This window comes from Arachis stenosperma, chromosome 9 (assembly GCF_014773155.1).
Source record: "Arachis stenosperma cultivar V10309 chromosome 9, arast.V10309.gnm1.PFL2, whole genome shotgun sequence".
NCBI lineage: Eukaryota > Viridiplantae > Streptophyta > Magnoliopsida > Fabales > Fabaceae > Arachis > Arachis stenosperma.
Genome location: NC_080385.1, coordinates 87,419,891 through 87,442,297, shown reverse-complemented (window position 1 = coordinate 87,442,297; position 22,407 = coordinate 87,419,891). Strand labels below are relative to the sequence as shown.

General features: G+C 40.3%; 1 protein-coding gene across 1 annotated transcript; it reads left to right on the top strand.

The window, feature by feature from the left end:
- The first annotated feature begins 697 nt into the window (after positions 1-697).
- Positions 698-1,093, top strand: LOC130949686 (uncharacterized). The gene has a single exon (XM_057878339.1). It carries the CDS (start codon positions 698-700, stop codon positions 1,091-1,093), a length of 396 nt encoding a protein of 131 aa, XP_057734322.1.
- The last annotated feature ends 21,314 nt before the right edge of the window (positions 1,094-22,407 follow it).

Genomic DNA, 22,407 nt, shown 5'->3' with positions numbered 1-22,407 from the left:
TGGTGGCCACTTTGGCCCACAAAGGACCGCAAAAAAGGTGTTGGATTGTGGATTCTGGTGGCCAACCTTGTTCAAGGATGCTAACCGATTATGTATGTCTTGCCATCAGTTTTAAAAGTCGGGAAACACATCCCAAAGGGATGAAATGCCTCAACAACCTATGTTGTTTTGTGAGATATTTGATGTGTGGGGCATTGACTTTATGGGACCGTTTCCTAACTCAAATGGGTATCTATATATCCTGTTAGCAGTTGACTACGTGTCAAAGTGGGTAGAAGCAATACCTACCTGCCTTGACGACACCAATACCGTCATTTCTTTCATTAGGAATAACATTGTATGCCGTTATGGGTCGCCACGAGCAATCGTGAGCGACCAAGGATCCCACTTTTGTAACAGGAAGGTAGAGGCATTGCTCAAGCGCTATGGAGTGGTGCATAAGGTTGCCACCGCTTATCATCCGCAAACCAACGGACAAGCAGAAGTATCCAACCAGGAAATTAAAAGAATTTTGGAGAAGGTAGTCAATCCGCAAAGGAAGGATTGGAGCATCCGGTTAGGAGATGCACTATAAGCGTATAGGACAGCCTACAAGACTCTATTAGGGATGAGTCCCTTCCGGATTGTCTATGGGAAGGCATGTCACCTTCCAATGGAAATTAAGCATAGAGCCTATTGGGCAGTAAAGCAATGCAACATGGATTTGACCCAAGCAGGAGTAGCCAGAAAATTACAGCTAGAGGAGCTCGAATGTTTGAGGAACGAAGCATATGAGAATGCCCGGATCTACAAAGAGAAAACCAAAGCATTCCATGACCACCACATCCGGAAAAAGGATTTCCAAGAGGGTGATGAGGTGCTCCTCTACAATTCGAGGCTTCGTTTCATGCCTAGCAAGCTCTGTTCTAGATGGGAAGGACCTTTCAAGGTAAAAGAGATAAAGCCCTATGGGGTGGTGGAGTTGTTTGATTCTAAAAGTGAAGCAACCTTTAAGGTGAATGGACATAGAGTGAAGAAGTACCATGGCTACAAGCTCTTAAGGGAGCTAGAGGTGTTCCTATTGGAGGATGCACCTAAAGAAGGAGAACTTTGAGAAACTGACCGTCTAACTTAAGGACGTTAAAGAAAAGTGCTTGGTGGGAGGCACCCCACCGTGGTAAGATCTTCCTTGTGTATACCATCTGCTTTTTGTTTAGATTTTTGAGAATTTTGTGATTTCTTGATGTTGTTGATTACATGGGAATTCTAGTTGTTGTTATTTTTGTTGGTCAACTAGGATGTTTAGATAAATTTCATCATTTTGGTATGGATGACTTGTTGGAATAGAGAGAATGCTATATTTTGAGTGATGCATGAATTTGTGAAGTGTTCTCTTGCATACTAGCTAAGACACCTACCAAAACAAAAAAAAAAAGAGAAAGAGAGAAGAAAAGAAAAATAAAAGACAGCTTGGGCACCGGTGTGCCAGCGCACTGCACGCGTCTGTGAAGATGGTGCATTTCTACCCTTGGGCCTAAAACCCGAGAGTCATGCCCATCTCATGCCCATATCATGCCAGCTTCTGCGCGCCAGCGTACACGCCGCCAGCGCGCCAACTTGCGACCTGGCCATCGACGCGCCAACGCACTTCCCGCGTGCACGTCGATGGTTTGACATGATCTCTCTGGTACAAAATCCAGAGAGTTGTGCCATGTTTGTGCCCAGCCTGTGCCTGCACTGACGCGTCCGCGCGCCTCGCGCACCCGTGCCGGTCGCCAACACCATCATGCACGCGTCAGCACAGTGTGCGCGTCCGCGCGCCTAAGCTGCATGCCAACTCTGGTATAAAAACCAGAGAGTTATGCTAACTCTGTGCCAGAGGCATGTCTGTGCTTGCGCGAACGCGTGAAGGACGCGCTCACGTCCCTTGATCTCTCTTTATTCGCGCGTCAGCGCACTATGCGCGCATGCGCAGGTTGTGCGAATCAGCTTTAAAGCTTCGCACCCTGCCTCTTTCTCTCCCTTCTATCTTCTTTCTTTACTCCTTCTTCTTCTTTCTCCATCACCTCTCTTACCCTCCTCTCTCATACTCCACCACCATTGTCTCCGGTTACTCACCGACAACCACCACCTTCTCCGGTGGCACTAAATCTCTTCCATCTCTTTCTTATCTTCAACAAGAATATCACCATTGTTCTTTTACATTTCTCAAGGTTCTACCTCTTCCCTATGTCATCCATTGTTTTCTCTGCATTATTTCTTTTTCTAGTTAGATTTTTCTTGTTGACTTGCTTAGTTTCTCTTCTAGTTGCTTGTTATACTACTTGCTTTTTACTTGTTTGCTTTTCTTCTTTTTGTTTTGCCATGGATGTTGAATTTGAACTTTGATTACTTTGATGGATCTTCTTGATTGATATTGTTATCTTTGTGATGATGTTGTGTGATGATTACTGCTTCATTTTGGACTTCTAATTGGTTGAGCATCTCTTAAAATGTTCATTGCTTGTTAATTGCACGCCAAGTGTTCGAAAAAATGCACATATGCCATTTTGGGTTATAATCATATATCTTCAATTTAGTGCTTCCTCCTCATTCACTTGCTCTCTTCTAAGTGCATTGAACACATTCTACTTGTTACTTGCCAATTAGATACCCATTGAATATGACTTGCTCTTTGTTTTGGATGCTTGAGATCATTCCTCTCATGCCATATCGCATGCTTTACTTTCTCATGCATCCCATGCCAAATGTTGTGACCCATGCTTATATGATTACTTTGTTACACTATCTCTTTTGGGCACACATTCCACTTACATGTTTATTAAGTTGATACTTTGGGTTTGACAATTTCCTTCTTTCCCTTCCCTTTCAGAATGGCCACTGATAAACGAAATTTTAGCTTACCCTAGGGAAATCTAGCTTTAGTGCACTCCAAGTCAATTAGCAATTTCCAATTCCAAATCAACAATTGACATAAGCTATTCAACTCTTTCTCATGATCCAAACCCTATGCCAAGTAAGAAACTTTTACTCCATAACTAGTGTTGGCATTTTATCAAACAATTGATGAGCAAGGATGAAAGGCATAGTAAGAATGAGAAGAAATTAGAATTAAAAGTGTTTCAACACAAGAAATTAACAACAATCAACAAAGAACAACAATGGAAATGAACTTCTCAAGAAATTGATAGAATCCAAAACTACAAAGTGGAATCTAGGATCTATGAGAATTGAGCAATTACAAGCACTAATTGAGATTAGAGAAGAAGATTTATAACATGAACAAAGTAAATTGAGAATTGCAATAGATCTCACCAAAGAGTGATTGAGAATTCAGAAATGGAAGAAGATGAACCCTAATGAGAGCTTGGAATTTTCTCTCTCTACCCCCAAGAGTGTAACTACCAATAGAAAAAATATCTAGAACAATCTAAAATGAACCAAAAGTCCTTTAACCCTTCAACCCCTGGTCTTCTTAAGCTCTTCCTGCCAAGGCACTTCCCCAAGATGGGATCTCCAACTGTCTCCACTCCCAGATCACGTGACTTCTAAAATAAAATCATATTCGTGCATCAGCGCACACGCGCAAAGCACGTGTGCGCGCCACTGGGGTATCTTGCAATGCGAGCGGAGGCGCAACGTACGCGTGCGCGCCCATGGGGATTATGGCCTAGCCGCTACACATGCCGGCTCGTGGCTTGGCTTCTGGCTTTGACTTCTAGCTGCGCAATCCACGCGGGCGCGCCAAGTGCGCGCACGCGCCCTTGCTGAAGTTCCCAAAGCTCAATTTCTCATGCTCCTTTCCTTTGTGCCCATTCTCCTTCTCTCTTCCGGTTCATCCCTGCCCTATACTCTGAAACCACTTAACACACAGGTCACGGCATCGAATGGCACCAAGAGAAGATTAGAAATATATCTAATTTAGTGCAAAATAAGCATGTTTTCATTCATGAGGCAAAAATTAGGAAAGGAACACAAAAGCTTGTATTTTCATATGAAAAGTGTGTGGAATCATTGATAAAACCACTGAAATCAATACAGGATAAACCCTCAAAATGGGGTTTATCAGCCACCGAGAAAGGCAAGGAGATAGCTTCAAGGAAACCAGCCGCAAAGAGGGCACCCCCAAAGTCACGCTCTAAGGCGCACTCTTCATTATGAGCCAAACCTCTATCTAAAAAGGCGAAAGCAGCCGCTCCTATTGATGATAATGAAAAGAGCAAACCAGAAAAAGACACTTCAAGGTTCCCCAACCGCTTCTGTGAACTTATGTTCCCCTTCATGGTTGAGAGGAACTATCATGCTGAGCATCTACTTGCTCCACCGAATAAATTTGCTCCTTACATTCTACCCCGCATTGAATAGCGAGGATGGGAGTTTCTTCTGAGAAAACCACAAGAGGTCAACCTCTCATGGGTGGTAGAGTTCTACACTAATTACCATCTTCCCTCTCTTTAATTGGTATATGTGCGCCGGAAGCAAGTCTCGGTGTCAAAAGAGGCTATTCAGCAAGTGCTTAATGTCCTACCGGTACCAAGTGGCATGGTTGTACCAAGAGGTCTTATGTCAGCGGGAGAAGTTTGGATTTAATTGGAACTCAATCCTCCAAGTCATTGCTGAACCAGAAGCATCTTGGACCCATGGTCAACTGCGGATGCGACCCAAGTGTATTGATGCACATTACCTCACTGTGGAAGCTAGGGCTTGGGCTCAGATCCTATTTCACTATGTCCTACCTAGCACCCATAAGTCATCCTTCATGGCAGATCTCGCCTTGCTTGTTTGGTGTGTTCTCACTGGGAGACCGGTGAACATTCCGCTTCTTGCCAAGCAAGCGATGGGTCAAATCCACGACCGGGGCAATTTGCCATTTCCAGCTTTGGTATCTAATTTAGTTGCTGCTGCGGGTGTTCCCTGGGAGGCCATGGATGTGAAAGCTATAATTCCGGCTAAGGGCGATGTGGTCCCTACTGGAAAATATTTACACCTTCCCATGAACAACCCAGGCCTTGGCATAGCTCCACCGCCTATTGTTCCTCCCATCTCATCATCACCACCACAGCAAAGATCCACTCATCAAAGGATAGAAGATCTACACCGGAAGATTGATAGATATGAGCGGCACAACCAACGCCGATACACTCACATCAAGAAGCTTCTGTGTTGTGATACCCTTAGCATGGAAGAACCTGAAATATCCACATCTACCTCCAACCCAAGTGATGAGTGCTCTGAGGAAGAGGATAGTGAAGGTTCCAGTTCCGACCATCCCTTGCGCATTCTTAGTAGCACGGAGGACCGTGCTAAATTTTAAGTGTGGGGAGGTCGTTCGACCGATCTCCATGGGTAACACTCCCTTCTTTTCAATACCCATGGATTTAATTCTTGCTTAGTAGTTAGTACATTGCATGTGTAGTTAGTTTGCGTGTAAATATTCCTTGCATGATAGTTAGTCTCTATAGAGTTGCTTGGTCAAATAATAACTTCTTTTCCAAGAAATTGTATTTTGGGGTATCCTACCCTACCAAAAATTTTTTTTGTGATGAACTTGCTTTAAGAATGTATTTTGGAACATAGTGATTGAGTTAAGAACGCAAGCATGTAAGTTTTGAGCCTATTGTATGGTTACATCTGTTAACCATTAATTCCCATTCTTGTGTGCATTATTCTCTCTCTATGATTGCAATCCTTGCTTTGTCTGATTCTATATGTCCATTACTTCGTATATGAATGCATTTAAATGATTGAGGCCATCATTTCAATAGTCACTCTTCCCAAACGGCCTTAACACTTTTATTTACCATTGCTAACCAATTTTGAGCCTATGATAAACCCCCTTGTTTCTAAAAAGAGCACATCAACAACCCTAAGCGAAAAACAATGAATGTCCTTATATTTGGATCCTTGATTAGCTTAGGAGAGTTAGGATATGTGTCATGTAATTGGGAGGGTATACATGGGGACTTGGGTAGATATAAAGGTGTATTGTAATTAAGAATTCTAGGATTTGGAAACATACTCATGTAGTGCATGATTGAACCATATGCATTGAACTTTTTGTACATGAACCCCAAGAAAAAGGGGACAAAAAAAAAGAGGAGAAAAAGGAAATTCCATATGTGTATGTATGAAGGTCTATGAAAAAGAAAAGAAAAGAAAGAATATATATATATATGAAGGGAAAAAAAAGAAGAAGAAGAAAGACAATAAAAAGGGACAAAAAAAATGCCCTAAGACAAAGTAGTGAAAACAATGCATATGGAATATGAATTGGAAGGAATGCATAAGTGTGCAAAAAGTGAGACTCAAGGGTAGCTAGGTAATGTATCATAGTTATATAGGTTGTTTTGTGTGTCTAGTGAGATTCTAGGTTAATCAAGGACTCAAATTTTAAGCTCACTTGACCATATGCATCCTTACCCTTACCCTAGCCACGTTACAACCCATAGATAAGACCTCATGATACTTGTAAGCATGCATTAAGTAATTGTCGATTGTTAGATGAAAGACAAATCTTGGAAAGCATGAATAGGAGAGGATTGAGTGATGAACCCTATACACTTTAGCGCATAGAGCGGATACACATCCGGTAAGGGTTCGATGCTCAACTCCTTATTCCCGGCTTTCACAAGCATTTGTTAGCAAGCCATATGCACTTCATAATGATATTCAATTTGGTAGGATTCATGAATTACATCATTTTTACCCCATATACTCACATGTGTTCTTGGAAGATGGATTCACCCTTGACCAAGTAGATAGACAAGTTTACATTAGTCGCATACATTCGCTTAGATAGTTTGCATTTTGTAAACCCTTTCTCACCATGAACTTTGGTCTTTTTATTTTAAGCATGAGGATATGCTTGGTTTAAGTGTGGGGAGATTTGATAAACCCCGATTTTGTGGTTTATCTTGTGCCTATTTTGGGGTTTTTTATTAACATTTCTCACACTTATTCATAAGAAATGCATGGTTTTGTGTTCACTTTCCAATGTTGCTCCATTGTAGAAAACATGCTTATTTTGCCTTAGAATTGCTATATTTTGATTCTCTTTATTGCCATTCGATGCCGTGACGTATTTGTTTAGTGATTTCAGAATTAGTAGGGTAAGAATGACCTAGAAGAGAGAAGGCAAGCATGCACAAGAGGAAGGAACATGAAGAATTGGATTTCGGGAATTGTAGTATCCGCGCGCACGCGCATATCACGCACAAGCGTGGAGGAGGATGGCTGGAAGTGGCGTGCAAGGATGGACGCATCCGCGCATGCCAAAAAATTTCCACTGACGCACACGTGCAACTGGCGCGCTAGCGTGGATCACAAAATCAATCGGCGCAGGCGCACACATGGCGCACACGCGCGGGAAGCTGCACGTGACCTCATTAAAAGAAATCGTGTCTGGTGATTTCTGAGGCTGAATGGGCCTAAATTCAGGCTGCTTCTGCATGGAAAAGACCCAAGGATGCTAGGGAGAAAGGGAGGATCAATCATTTTACACTAAAATACAATTTTTCTAGTTTTTTAGGTTCTTTGTTCTCTAGAGGAAGAAACCCTTGTTCTTCTCTAGATCTAGCTTTAATTTGATCTTCCCTTGTTAATTCTGGATTGGGTTTTGTTAATTGCTACTCTTGTTGCTTATTGAATTTCTTAGTATATTTTCACTTATATCTTGTGTTAGTTTATGAGTTTTGTTAATTGTCACTTTAAACCCAATTCATGAATGTTATGAATCTTGACTTGTTGATGTTTGATTGATGATTTTTGATGTGTGGAGAACGATCCAACACCAAACTCACCGGCAAGTGTACCGGGTCGCATCAAGTAATAATAACTCACATGAGTGAGGTCGATCCCACAGGGATTGAAGGATTGAGCAATTTTAGTTTAGTGGGTGATTTAGTCAAGCGAATCAAGTTTTGGTTGAGTGATTTGTGTTTAACAGAAAGTAAATGACAGTAAATGTGCAGTAAATTGAAGAACAGAATTGTAAATTTGCAGAATCTTAAAGAGCAAGAAAGTAAATGACTGAAACTTAAAGTGCAAGAAACTTAAATTGCAGTAACTTAAATGACAAGAAAGATAAATGGCTTGAATATAAAAGGGAACTGAGGAATGGGATTGCAAGATCTAAACAAAGAGGAAGTAAAGTGCAACAATTAAGGTAGCAGAATTTGAATTAGGAGCAATGGGAATTTAAACAGCAAAGAAATTAAATGCAGCAGAGGTTCCAAGAGGAACCAAGTAAAATTTGGGTCTCAGGTCTCAAGAGACTAGGTAGCAGAGCCTAGATCTCTATTTTCCTTCCTAGATCCAAGTAAACAAAGCGATTGACAGAAAATTAAAGAAGAAATAATAGATGAACAGAATTTGAATTGAATTATGTAGAAAACAAAGTGCAAAGAGCTTGAATGGGAATTGGGACAGAATTTCCCCAATTTCACACACCCAATACTCAGAGACAAAAGAGTAAAACTGCTAAGGCAAGAATGAGGGAGAAGAGAGATCAATTCCCTCCCCAATTCTCAGAAATCTCCAAAGGAAAACTCAAAGTGAAAATTTCAAAGTAAAGATCAAAGTGAAATTGGCAAAAAAAAGGGTTTTAATTACATCAAACTAACTACTATTTATACACTTTCTATTCTTGGATTTTGGGATTTGGATGGGCTTTTGATTTGGTGAAGAAATGAATTAAAATGGGAATTTAATTTGATTTTTCGGCCCATTAGATTCACTCCCAGGAGGCTGCCCTGCCCTTGTGGAGGGCAGGGCAGAAAAATGAAGCTTGGTGCGGCCATGGTGCGCCAAGGAAGAAATTTGGTGCGCGCGTTGGTCGAGTCTGGCGCGGCAATGGTGCGCATGAGGCTGCCCTGCCCGCGCCAAGGGCAGGGCAGAAAAGTTGATGCGCCAAACATGAGGAGTGCGCGCGCTTGGTGCTGCCAGAAAGAAATTTGGTGCGCCAGGGACGAGCGTGATGCGCCAGGAATGCCAAACGCTGCCCTGCCCGCGCCAAGGGCAGGGCAGGAACGGTTTGGTGCTGCCAGGGGATGTTGGTGCGCGCGGTTGGTGCTGCCAAGGGAAATTTGGTGCGCGCGTTTCGCTTCTTGGTGCGCCAAGTCCATGCACCATTTCAAATGCTGCCCTGCCCGCGCCAAGGGCAGGGCAAGGTTCCCACTCTTCATGGCCCGTGTTCGAACCTGGTGGCTAGCAAACACGCTACTTTTTCTTTTGATTTCTTGGCACGCTAGTGGGTCTTAGAGCTTGGCTTCCTCATGGTTCTTTGTTCGAACCTTGTGGCTTGCATAGTTGATATTTTTACATTGATTTTCTTCCTCATGGAGCCCGATCCTGCCCTCCACAAGGGCAGGGCAATGTTCTCTTCTCTTGGCTCCAAGGCACCATTTTGTGCTCTGCCCTTGGAGTGGGCAGGGCAAGGTTGCCTTTTCTTGTTTGGTCACCTAATGTTGCCCTCCTAGAGGGCATTCTGCCCTTGAGGAGGGCAATGTTGCTTCCCCCACCTCAATGCGGCACGCTTCTCTCCTCCTTGGCCACGCTTTCCTTTTCTTGCGTCACGCTTTTTAGGCCACGCTTTTCATTTTCTTTTCTTTTCTTCACCTAAAATAAACCAAACAACCACTCAAAGTATCACTAAATTCAAGAGGCTTATAAATCAATTAAAATTCAATTAAAATGAGCTCAAACCTCAATGATTAACATTAAATTCATGGTGGTTGCTTGATTTAAAGAAGTTATGCATTTTCACTCCAAATCACTTACTTAGGATGCAAGAAAGTGCATAAATGCTAACAAAACAAGTGAAATTAGCTTGAAAAATGGGTATATGATGACTTGTCATCACAACACCAAACTTAAACCTTGCTTGTCCCCAAGCAAGCATCAAAACTAAGAGTAAATGAAATGAACAAGAAAAGAATACACATCCTTATTATGCAGATAGCAGAACTTCAATTTATGGGGCATTTATGCAGACAATGATACTCACTTATTGTTGCTGCTACATAATACATATCTTTCTTCAAAGGCTTGCTAAACTTGCTGTTATAAGACTCACCTTTTGATTCCTCCCTTGCTAACTTTTCTTGGTTTACAATGTTTTAACAAGCTTTTTATTCTTTTAGAGGTTGGGTGTCAAATGCTGCAGCATAGCCTTTGGCTTTATTTTCTTTTCTTTTGCTCAACATCTTTCCACCACAGACACTTAGCTCACTAATTCTTCCTAGGATCATTGATGCCCAGCATCTCTTTGGATCACTAAGTGCTTTGTTTCTAAGTTGCTCTTTATTGTGGATTTTCAATTGGCCATCCCAAATCAGTTGATCTAAGTGACCGGGTTTCAAAAGACCCCTTAGAATTTACTCATCCAAGCAGATCTCAGTACAAGAACACCACAGGCATTTGTCCTAAGGTTCAAGCCATTGGTGTCCAACCTTTATTCTTTGTTTTTCTTGCCATTTTGGCTTTTTCTTTCCCTTTTCTTTCTGTTTTTGTTACCAAGGGTTGTTTCATTTCTTGATAGGAGTTTTTATAACAGTAAGCTAACTCACAATTGAATGAGAATGATATTATGCAACACTTATTTCATGAGTCATGCATTTAATCTAACACATATGCCACCACCAACTTCCATTCATACTTATGCAACATTGGATATTTTACTTTTCAATTCAAACCAAACTCTTTTATTTAAGCATATGGGAAACAAAGCAATATTTAAAGCTAAGTGATGGATACAAGCATTATGCAGACTTGGCATTTTTAACAAACAATTTCACTTGTAGCTAAATGAACACTTTAGCAAGAAATACACTGGCTTCCAGATTCGAAACATCACACAGCAGCCAGGATTAAGTTTAGATACAACCTTTGAAGTTGCAGCCTTTTGAATTTTCTTTCTGCTGTGTTCCCTTTTGAGTCAAAATGCATAGTGTCTTCAATTGTTGATTCATGTCCTGCACAATCCTCAAAGTTGCTTGCTTCTCAAGCCTTTAATTATGTGGTCAGTAAGCATAATACTGAGTGTGGCTCCTGGATTGATTTTGGTGTGTGAACACCAAACTTAATTGTTTTGCCAATGTCCCAGATGTAACAAGTTAACCATATTTGAAACCATATGTTCTTGCTAAAGGTTAATGGAATAAAAGCTAGAAAATAATTCAACAGTTGAATAATGTGTTTGATTACTTGGAGCTAGAATCATGCAAGAGGTGAGAATGTATTAAATGATCTTTTTGGTGGAACACCAAACTTAGAAGTTTTCATTCTCCCTCAAATTGTTTTGGTGTGCAACATTGATCTCACCTCCATGCAAGATGCAGTACGTCAAGAGAGCTCGTTTGATTGTGACCCAAGAGGCATTTCCAGTAGGAAGAATAGATCTCCTCACTATTTCAAACCATCCTTTAGCCACTGGAGTCAGATTTATCCTCCTTATGTGACTTGGAATCCCCTTTGAATCTCTTTCCCAATCTGTATTTTCCATGCATATCCCTTGCAGAATTTCGTCAGGATTATTTTCCCTTTGCAATCTAGCCTCATAACTAAGCTCTGGATAGGTTATGGTTCTCAACTTGAGAGCTCTTGTGATGGCAGCTGGGCTAAAACTCACTTCAACCCCTCTGACATAGCTTGTGTAAGGAGCACTATTTTTGTTTTCTTTTGCAGCATTTGCATAGAACTCCCTAATCATTACTGCACTGATGTCAGTCAGAGGAGCACACAAGAGTTCCCACCTTCTTTCGTTAGTGATTTGCCTCATAATGGGGTATTCTCCTTCCCTCAAATCAAAGCCTTTCTCATAGATGACATTCTTTGCCTTCATGAACCTATGATATCTCCCTTCATGGAATTAGGATCTAAATTTGGTTGCATCAAAGGTTGAAGGTTCGGTTATCATAGGCTCTTTTCCCGGCCTTCTTTGTGAGCTTGATGAGGCCATTGAGATTAAAGTGAAAAGAAGGAAGAAGTGAGAGTAGAAGAAAAATGTGTTGTGTTTGGGGTGGACTTTGGTTCGGTTTTGATGTGTGAGACAAGGGAATTATGTTGGTTTTGGAAGTGGAACAGAGTGTGGTTTCATATGAAAGTGGCTTGAATGGGAATGTGTATGCCTTGTTGGTGCAACGGCTATTTATAGGCCATGTTTCCAAGCTTTTCAACAAAACCACAATGAATGAATGAAGAAGGAACCGTTAGTGTTCATGAAGGGCTGAGATTGAGTTGGTCATCTCAAGGACTCATGGAATGGACGGTCTGCATGCATGGTTGAGGCTTGACGAGGATCCTCCTCCCATTGGCTGCATGCACTTCGGTGTCCAATGTTGCATGCATGCAAATTTTGTTCCCCATGAGCACGTTCTCCTAGGCACATGTGACCTCCCTCACATAGCTCCTCCTAGCCGTGACCCTTCCTTGAGTTTTGTCTTAATCTTTTTCTCCTGCAAGAATCAAGATAGCTAGCCTTAGATCATTAATATGGCCGTTGGCAATTAATTCGTATTTAATAGGAAAAGAATTATTTTGTTTTGTTTATTATTATTTAAAATAAATTTTTTTGGTCAATTATGCCCCTTAATTAAAGATGTTAAAAGTTGGTGAACACCAAACTTATCCTTTATTTAGGGGATGGCTTAGCAATTGCAAACCAATCTCACAATTGATGTATTTTTTTTTTTAAAAAAATATTGATGTATGACCCCTTGTCTATATGGTTTTGAGTTCATGATTGGGAAATAATCCTCTGAACATTGTTGCACATGCAGACACCAAACTTAGTGTTTGGTCATATGCTTCATTAAAAGAATTATGCATATGTTCTAAAAGACAATCCTCTTTTTTGAACAATGAACGTGGGTGTACCTTAAGGTACACCAAACTTAGAAGTTTGCCATGTGCTTCAAAATGATATATGCATTTACCAGGCATGAAAATTCAAGATCATATTCAGAGGGATCATAGCTTATTAAGTAAGAGAAAACAGAAATCTTAAACCATGGGTTGCCTCCCATGAAGCGCTCTTTATTGTCATTAGCTTGACATTAACCTCCCTTTAAGGTGGTTGATGTTGGTGATGTCTCAATTTGTCACCTCTCACTGTCAGCTTTCTCTGTGTGCTTTGATGCTCAATTTCCATATGCTCAAGAGACAGTATTTGGTTGACAGTGTAATAATCTTTTGCTCCTTGCTGTTGGTATACTAGTTGCACCTTATCACCCTTAGAGAATCCTTCAGTTGGGATTTTCTTGTTCTTCCACCCTTTGTGAGCCTTTTTCTTATTCTTCACCTTTTTCTTGCTTGTTGATCTTCCTTTCTTGACAGTTACTTGAGTTGTGATGCCTTCCTTCTTGCTGATCACCCCTGCTTCCTTGTGAATCCCTTTTTCTTCTTGCATCTGTTTGTTTTTCTGTTCCACTTCCTTTTCAGTGGATTGTTTTGGAGGGAGATCATTACTCATTTTGCCTGTTTCTTCATCCTTTTGTTCTTCTGGAAAGACTTTTAGGATGATGCTCTCCTCATGCATCCTGAGGGTTAACTCTCCTTGCTCTATGTCCACAATGGCTCTAGCAGTGGCCAAAAATGGTCGACCAAGTATTATGGAGTCATTTCCATTTTCTGAAGAATCCAGGATCACAAAGTCTGCCGGATAGATGAACTTGCCAACCTTAACTAAAAGGTTCTCAATCAGCCCCTTAGGATAGACTATTGATTGATCCACCAATTCCAAAGTCATCTCTGTTGGTTTTACCTCCTCTATGCCAAGCTTTTTCACTAGAGAATATGGAATTAGATTTATGCTTGCTCCTAGATCGCACATCCCTTTGTTAATGAATAGGTTCCCAATAGTGCATGGTAAGAAGAAACCTCCAGGGTCTTCAAGCTTGGGAGGGAGTCCCTTTTTAATGAGTGCACTACATTCCTCACTAAGCATTACAGTTTCCTTCTCATTCCAATCTCTCTTCTTGTTAATGAGCTCCTTTAGAAACTTAGCATACAGGGGCATTTGCTCCAAAGCCTCTTCCAAAGGTATGTTAATCTCCAACTTCTTGAAAGTCTCAAGAAACTTGTGGAAGTGCTGGTCCTTTGTTTCCTTGTGAAATCTCTGTGGATAAGGTAGTGGTGGTGTTGAGCTCTTCTCCACTTGATGCTGTTTTGGAATTGGTTCTTCCATGATTTTCTTTCCTTTCTTCAAATTCTGTGGCTCACTGTCTTCCTCTGTGAGCTTTTCTGGAGCACTCTTGCTTATTGTGTCTTTGTTGATGGCTTCATCATTCTTTGTTGGCTCAGTGTCATTCTCCATAAGCTTATTTGTTGCTCCTTGGCTACCATCTGTTAACACTCTTCCACTTCTTAGTTGCACCACCTTGCATTCTTCCTTTGGGTTGGGAATGGTGTCACTAGGTAGTGAACTTGATGGCTTCTCAACAGATATCTTCTTAGAGATTTGCCCAATCTGCCTCTCTAGGTTCTTCATGGTAGCTTCTTGATTCTTGTTTGTCAATTCCTGGCTCTTCATTAGTTTCTCCATGAGTAGCTCTAGATTGGTGATTCTCTGTGAATCTTGTGAGATGGGTTGGTTTTGGGGTGTTGAGGGATGATGATAAGTGTTTTGGTTAGTTGGTTGGCTATTAGGTGGGTATTGGTTAGAATTTGGGTAGTTGTTTTGTGGTTTTCTGTATGTATTTTGGTTAGTGTTTGGCTGGGGGTTATGGTTTGTGTTTTTCCAATTGTTTTGGCTTGTGTTTCTTTGCCATGGTTGTTGGTTTTGATTATGGTTGTCTCCCCATCTGAGGTTGGGATGGTTCTTCCAAGATGGATTGTAGGTATCTCCATAGACTTCATTTGTTCCAGGATTTTGGTTGTGCATGTATTGAACTTGCTCTTGTTGTTGCTCCTCTTGAGTTTCTTCATTTTGTACCCAAGTGGTTGGAGGTTGGCTTGTGGTGCTCACTGCTGCCAATTGCAAGCCATCAATTCTCTTAGCCATTTGCTCAAATTGTTGTTGAATCTGTTGCTGCATCATCTTGTTTTGAGCTAAGATTGAATCAACTCCTTCCAACTCCATGACTCCTCTTCTCTGTGATGGTTGGCGTTGTCTTTGATGAGCAAAGAAATATTGGTTGTTGGCCACCATATCAATGAGGTTTCGAGCTTCTTCTGTGGTTTTCATGAGTTGTAGAGAGCCTTCGGCAGAGTGATCAAGAGCTTCTTGAGCTTTAAGAGTGAATCCCTCATAGAAGTTTTGCAACTTATCCCACTCAGTGAACATCTCTGGTGGACATTTCCTCAATAGAACCTTATATCTTTCCCATGCTTCATATAAGCTCTCGGCCTCCATTTGAGTGAATGTTTGAACCTCTGTCTTCAACCTTAGGACTCTTTGAGGTGGATAGAATTTGGCAAGGAACTTGCTCACCAAGTCATCCCAAGTGTTGATGCTTTCTTTTGGAAAGGTCTCTAGCCATTGAGTTGCTTTATCCCTGAGAGAGAATGGGAAGAGAAGCAACTTATAGCTATCAGGAGGTACACCATTTGTCTTCACTGTGTCACAAATTCTCAAGAAAGTAGACAAATGTTGGTTTGGATCCTCCAAAGGCCCTCCTCCAAAAGAACAATTGTTTTGCACCAGAGTGATGAGTTGTGGCTTGAGTTCAAAGTTGTTTGCATTGACATTGGGGGGAAGAATGCTACTCCCACAATGCCTAGCATTTGCAAATGTGTATGAGGCCAAGACTCTTCTCTGTTGGTTATTGTTGGCTCCTCCTCCTGGTTGACTGGTATCTCCTTCCATATCTTGGAATTCCTCCTCAGATTCTTCTTCTTCTCCAACAATGTTCTTCCCTCTTTCAGCTCTTCTTATTCTCCGAAGAGTTCTTGGATCAATTTCAGAGATGATAGGAGAGGATCTCCCTATACCTGACATACAAACACACAGCAATAAACACACAAACCCAGAAAGCCAATGAAACTTCAATCTATAGCTAGAATGAAGGTTTAGTTAGTTTAAGCAAAGATTCAAACAGTTAGTGTGTTAGTAAGAGTTAGAATAACAGAAAAGAAAAAGTGCTTAATCTAGACCTCCACTTCACTTAATCATTGTCAATCTATTTCAATCCCCGGCAACGGCGCCAAAAACTTGATGTGTGGAGAACGATCCAACACGAAACTCACCGGCAAGTGTACCGGGTCGCATCAAGTAATAATAACTCACATGAGTGAGGTCGATCCCACAGGGATTGAAGGATTGAGCAATTTTAGTTTAGTGGGTGATTTAGTCAAGCGAATCAAGTTTTGGTTGAGTGATTTGTGTTTAACAGAAAGTAAATGACAGTAAATGTGCAGTAAATTGAAGAACAGAATTGTAAATTTGCAGAATCTTAAAGAGCAAGAAAGTAAATGACTGAAACTTAAAGTGCAAGAAACTTAAATTGCAGTAACTTAAATGACAAGAAAGATAAATGGCTTGAATATAAAAGGGAACTGAGGAATGGGATTGCAAGATCTAAACAAAGAGGAAGTAAAGTGCAACAATTAAGGTAGCAGAATTTGAATTAGGAGCAATGGGAATTTAAACAGCAAAGAAATTAAATGCAGCAGAGGTTCCAAGAGGAACCAAGTAAAATTTGGGTCTCAGGTCTCAAGAGACTAGGTAGCAGAGCCTAGATCTCTATTTGCCTTCCTAGATCCAAGTAAACAAAGCGATTGACAGAAAATTAAAGAAGAAATAATAGATGAACAGAATTTGAATTGAATTATGTAGAAAACAAAGTGCAAAGAGCTTGAATGGGAATTGGGACAGAATTTCCCCAATTTCACACACCCAATACTCAGAGACAAAAGAGTAAAACTGCTAAGGCAAGAATGAGGGAGAAGAGAGATCAATTCCCTCCCCAATTCTCAGAAATCTCCAAAGGAAAACTCAAAGTGAAAATTTCAAAGTAAAGATCAAAGTGAAATTGGCAAAAAAAAGGGTTTTAATTACATCAAACTAACTACTATTTATACACTTTCTATTCTTGGATTTTGGGATTTGGATGGGCTTTTGATTTGGTGAAGAAATGAATTAAAATGGGAATTTAATTTGATTTTTCGGCCCATTAGATTCACTCCCAGGAGGCTGCCCTGCCCTTGTGGAGGGCAGGGCAGAAAAATGAAGCTTGGTGCGGCCATGGTGCGCCAAGGAAGAAATTTGGTGCGCGCGTTGGTCGAGTCTGGCGCGGCAATGGTGCGCATGAGGCTGCCCTGCCCGCGCCAAGGGCAGGGCAGAAAAGTTGATGCGCCAAACATGAGGAGTGCGCGCGCTTGGTGCTGCCAGAAAGAAATTTGGTGCGCCAGGGACGAGCGTGATGCGCCAGGAATGCCAAATGCTGCCCTGCCCGCACCAAGGGCAGGGCAGGAACGGTTTGGTGCTGCCAGGGGATGTTGGTGCGCGCGGTTGGTGCTGCCAAGGGAAATTTGGTGCGCGCGTTTCGCTTCTTGGTGCGCCAAGTCCATGCACCATTTCAAATGCTGCCCTGCCCGCGCCAAGGGCAGGGCAAGGTTCCCACTCTTCATGGCCCGTGTTCGAACCTGGTGGCTTGCAAACACGCTACTTTTTCTTTTGATTTCTTGGCACGCTAGTGGGTCTTAGAGCTTGGCTTCCTCATGGTTCTTTGTTCGAACCTTGTGGCTTGCATAGTTGATATTTTTACATTGATTTTCTTCCTCATGGAGCCCGATCCTGCCCTCCACAAGGGCAGGGCAATGTTCTCTTCTCTTGGCTCCAAGGCACTATTTTGTGCTCTGCCCTTGGAGTGGGCAGGGCAAGGTTGCCTTTTCTTGTTTGGTCACCTAATGTTGCCCTCCTAGAGGGCATTCTGCCCTTGAGGAGGGCAATGTTGCTTCCCCCACCTCAATGCGGCACGCTTCTCTCCTCCTTGGCCACGCTTTCCTTTTCTTGCGTCACGCTTCTTATGTAACGACCCAACTTCTAGAACGTCATGATCGTACCAAAAGTAAGGCGTTACCAACCGGCTTTCCTTTATTAACTATTTAGTATTCAAAATCCAACCCTTCAATACCCCTCAAAACCAATTCCAAATCAACCACCTACCAAGCTCATTAGCATTACAATATACCAAATAATAGCTCAACAGCAACAAATCCAACATAACCCATTAAAATTCAGTAATTCCCAACAATACGTCATCAAACTATTCCCAATCTACATAATCAATCGATATCACCAATCAACAATTCCAAATCACAATCTCAACCGTTTCAATCACAATTTCAGCCACAATTCAATATTCACACAACCCATCAATGTCACTATCAATAATTCCGATTTACACTTCACAAGCACAACTTAGCATTCATATCATCAATTAATCACTCAGCAACAATTAAGACTATTAGCAATTTACTCAATAAACCTTGCGGGCATTCTTAAATTGAAATCATTTTAAACCCCCTACCTCGATTTATCGAAATCCACAGAATTTTGGGATGCAGCAACCATCAATTTCTAACCCGCAGCAGTAAAACTCTTGCAGCTAGCTACAGCATAACAGCAGCAGCATCAACGACCTCAACACCAATTGTGATTTCTCAGGAGATAAATTGACAACTAGAACAAAGCCATATGCTACTATAATTAGGACAGAGTATAACGGATGAACAAAATGATAGAAGAGTAAGGAAGAAAAGGTTACAGGTTTAAGAAACAGAAAATTGGCATTGGGACTGGAACAAAGAGGATGATGCTGGCCAGATTGAAAGATGGTGGCAGCAAATTGTTTTCTCTGATAGCCAGCTCCAACCACGGCAGCTCCAACGGATATGGCACGACAAGGTACATCAAAGGCAGAGACATGGTTGACCCAAAGTAACAAAGCCACGGTGATGGCGGCTCCGGCAGCTAGGACGCGACCTAGTCCGTCACCAACAGCAGTAGCGACCACGAACCCCAGTCACGGCGACGACACCAGCGGCGATCCCCACCAACATCGCCTCTTCTTTTCCTGGCAACGAGCCCATAACAGAGCTCCCTTTCCGCTTTCAAATTCGCGCTCCTCTCCCCTGTTCTGTTCAACGTCAGTGACAACCTACCAGAGACAATAGCGATCCTCCTTCCTCTCTTCTTACTCTGTTCCATCACACTCTCTCCCTGTTCTCCGTTTCCCCCCTCGAGCTCCCCCTGTTCCCTTTCTTTCCTTTCTGTGTTTGTGTTTATTTGTGAAATTAGGGTATCAATTAGGAATTTAGTGAAATTAGGATTTTATAAAGAAATAAGGATAGATATGAATAGATATTTTGATAAAATTGAAGAATAGAGTAATTTTAAAATCAAATATACTCTCTTAAAAATATATAAGAACATTATTTATCAACATATTGCTAAGTTCAATTAATTATTTATAGTGTAAATTATAAAATAAGCATATTAATCACATTTTTATAAAATATAGTTTAAACTCAATACCAATTATTCAAATTAAATGATATAACTTTTTATTATTTTTCTATCACCGAAACTTTAATTTCAATTTACAAAATATCTAATTATAATAAAATTACTTAAACTTTAAGTATTTATAAATATCAATCTAATCATTTCTAATAAAATAATTTCTAGGAGTTCAAATTAATAACATAATTCATTCAAAATAGGATTTATTTAAATTAAATTATACAATGCTTTCTCATTTTTCAATTACCAAAATTATAATTTCAATTATACCAAATATCTAGTAAAGATTATATAAGAATTCTAATTAATTTAAACTCCAATTATGATGAAACTCCATTTAATTACCTTTAGTAAAATAATTTCCTTAAAATAAATCACAAATAACTAATTATTTGATTTTCAGAAACTAGGGTTGTTACATTCTACCCACCTTAGAAAAATTTTCGTCCTCGAAAATTGCTAGAATAAAATAAGTTCAAACTAAAATCAAAGAAAACAGAATATACGAACCGAAGTATAGGCATTGTCAAGGATGGATATTCAAGGAGTTACATAAGCAATCAGATTCATAGGCAAGCAAAGGTATACAAGAATGACAAAGTATGGTTGGGAAACAAGCAAATCACATTCTAAGAAGGAAATTCAAACATGAGAATTCCAATGAAAGCAACGAAGAAAAAGATAGCACGAGTTCATGTGGCACGAATAAAGATTATACGTCGAATCGAAGCTAACTTCATAACCTCTAACGCTCCTAAACCCCGTGAATCGCATTACCTATTCTTCTATTTCGTCTATGATAATCTATTAGTGTTCCCATACACATAAATCATTAGTATTAAGTTGGCCAGACCTAATACCATGAGGCATGCAATGGTAAACCAACAGTGTTAATCATCAGACAGTCATGCAAATAAAACACAAACTCTTGTTATCAGAACAAGTCACAAAGCATGACAGACACTCAGAGTATGCAGTGAAGCATAGTCAGTCCATTTCCAAGGCTCTAACAGGAACGAACTGCTCTGATACCATATTGTAACGACCCAACTTCTAGAACGTCATGATCGTACCAAAAGTAAGGCGTTACCAACCGGCTTTCCTTTATTAACTATTTAGTATTCAAAATCCAACCCTTCAATACCCCTCAAAACCAATTCCAAATCAACCACCTACCAAGCTCATTAGCATTACAATATACCAAATAATAGCTCAACAGCAACAAATCCAACATAACCCATTAAAATTCAGTAATTCCCAACAATACGTCATCAAACTATTCCCAATCTACATAATCAATCGATATCACCAATCAACAATTCCAAATCACAATCTCAACCGTTTCAATCACAATTTCAGCCACAATTCAATATTCACACAACCCATCAATGTCACTATCAATAATTCCGATTTACACTTCACAAGCACAACTTAGCATTCATATCATCAATTAATCACTCAGCAACAATTAAGACTATTAGCAATTTACTCAATAAACCTTGCGGGCATTCTTAAATTGAAATCATTTTAAACCCCCTACCTCGATTTATCGAAATCCACAGAATTTTGGGATGCAGCAACCATCAATTTCTAACCCGCAGCAGTAAAACTCTTGCAGCTAGCTACAGCATAACAGCAGCAGCATCAACGACCTCAACACCAATTGTGATTTCTCAGGAGATAAATTGACAACTAGAACAAAGCCATATGCTACTATAATTAGGACAGAGTATAACGGATGAACAAAATGATAGAAGAGTAAGGAAGAAAAGGTTACAGGTTTAAGAAACAGAAAATTGGCATTGGGACTGGAACAAAGAGGATGATGCTGGCCAGATTGAAAGATGGTGGCAGCAAATTGTTTTCTCTGATAGCCAGCTCCAACCACGGCAGCTCCAACGGATATGGCACGACAAGGTACATCAAAGGCAGAGACATGGTTGACCCAAAGTAACAAAGCCACGGTGATGGCGGCTCCGGCAGCTAGGACGCGACCTAGTCCGTCACCAACAGCAGTAGCGACCACGAACCCCAGTCACGGCGACGACACCAGCGGCGATCCCCACCAACATCGCCTCTTCTTTTCCTGGCAACGAGCCCATAACAGAGCTCCCTTTCCGCTTTCAAATTCGCGCTCCTCTCCCCTGTTCTGTTCAACGTCAGTGACAACCTACCAGAGACAATAGCGATCCTCCTTCCTCTCTTCTTACTCTGTTCCATCACACTCTCTCCCTGTTCTCCGTTTCCCCCCTCGAGCTCCCCCTGTTCCCTTTCTTTCCTTTCTGTGTTTGTGTTTATTTGTGAAATTAGGGTATCAATTAGGAATTTAGTGAAATTAGGATTTTATAAAGAAATAAGGATAGATATGAATAGATATTTTGATAAAATTGAAGAATAGAGTAATTTTAAAATCAAATATACTCTCTTAAAAATATATAAGAACATTATTTATCAACATATTGCTAAGTTCAATTAATTATTTATAGTGTAAATTATAAAATAAGCATATTAATCACATTTTTATAAAATATAGTTTAAACTCAATACCAATTATTCAAATTAAATGATATAACTTTTTATTATTTTTCTATCACCGAAACTTTAATTTCAATTTACAAAATATCTAATTATAATAAAATTACTTAAACTTTAAGTATTTATAAATATCAATCTAATCATTTCTAATAAAATAATTTCTAGGAGTTCAAATTAATAACATAATTCATTCAAAATAGGATTTATTTAAATTAAATTATACAATGCTTTCTCATTTTTCAATTACCAAAATTATAATTTCAATTATACCAAATATCTAGTAAAGATTATATAAGAATTCTAATTAATTTAAACTCCAATTATGATGAAACTCCATTTAATTACCTTTAGTAAAATAATTTCCTTAAAATAAATCACAAATAACTAATTATTTGATTTTCAGAAACTAGGGTTGTTACATCTTAGGCCAC

Coding starts and splice junctions, on each gene's coding strand:
- LOC130949686 (XM_057878339.1), top strand. CDS start 698: ATGGATTTGACCCAAGCAGGAGTAGCCAGAAAATTACAGCTAGAGGAG.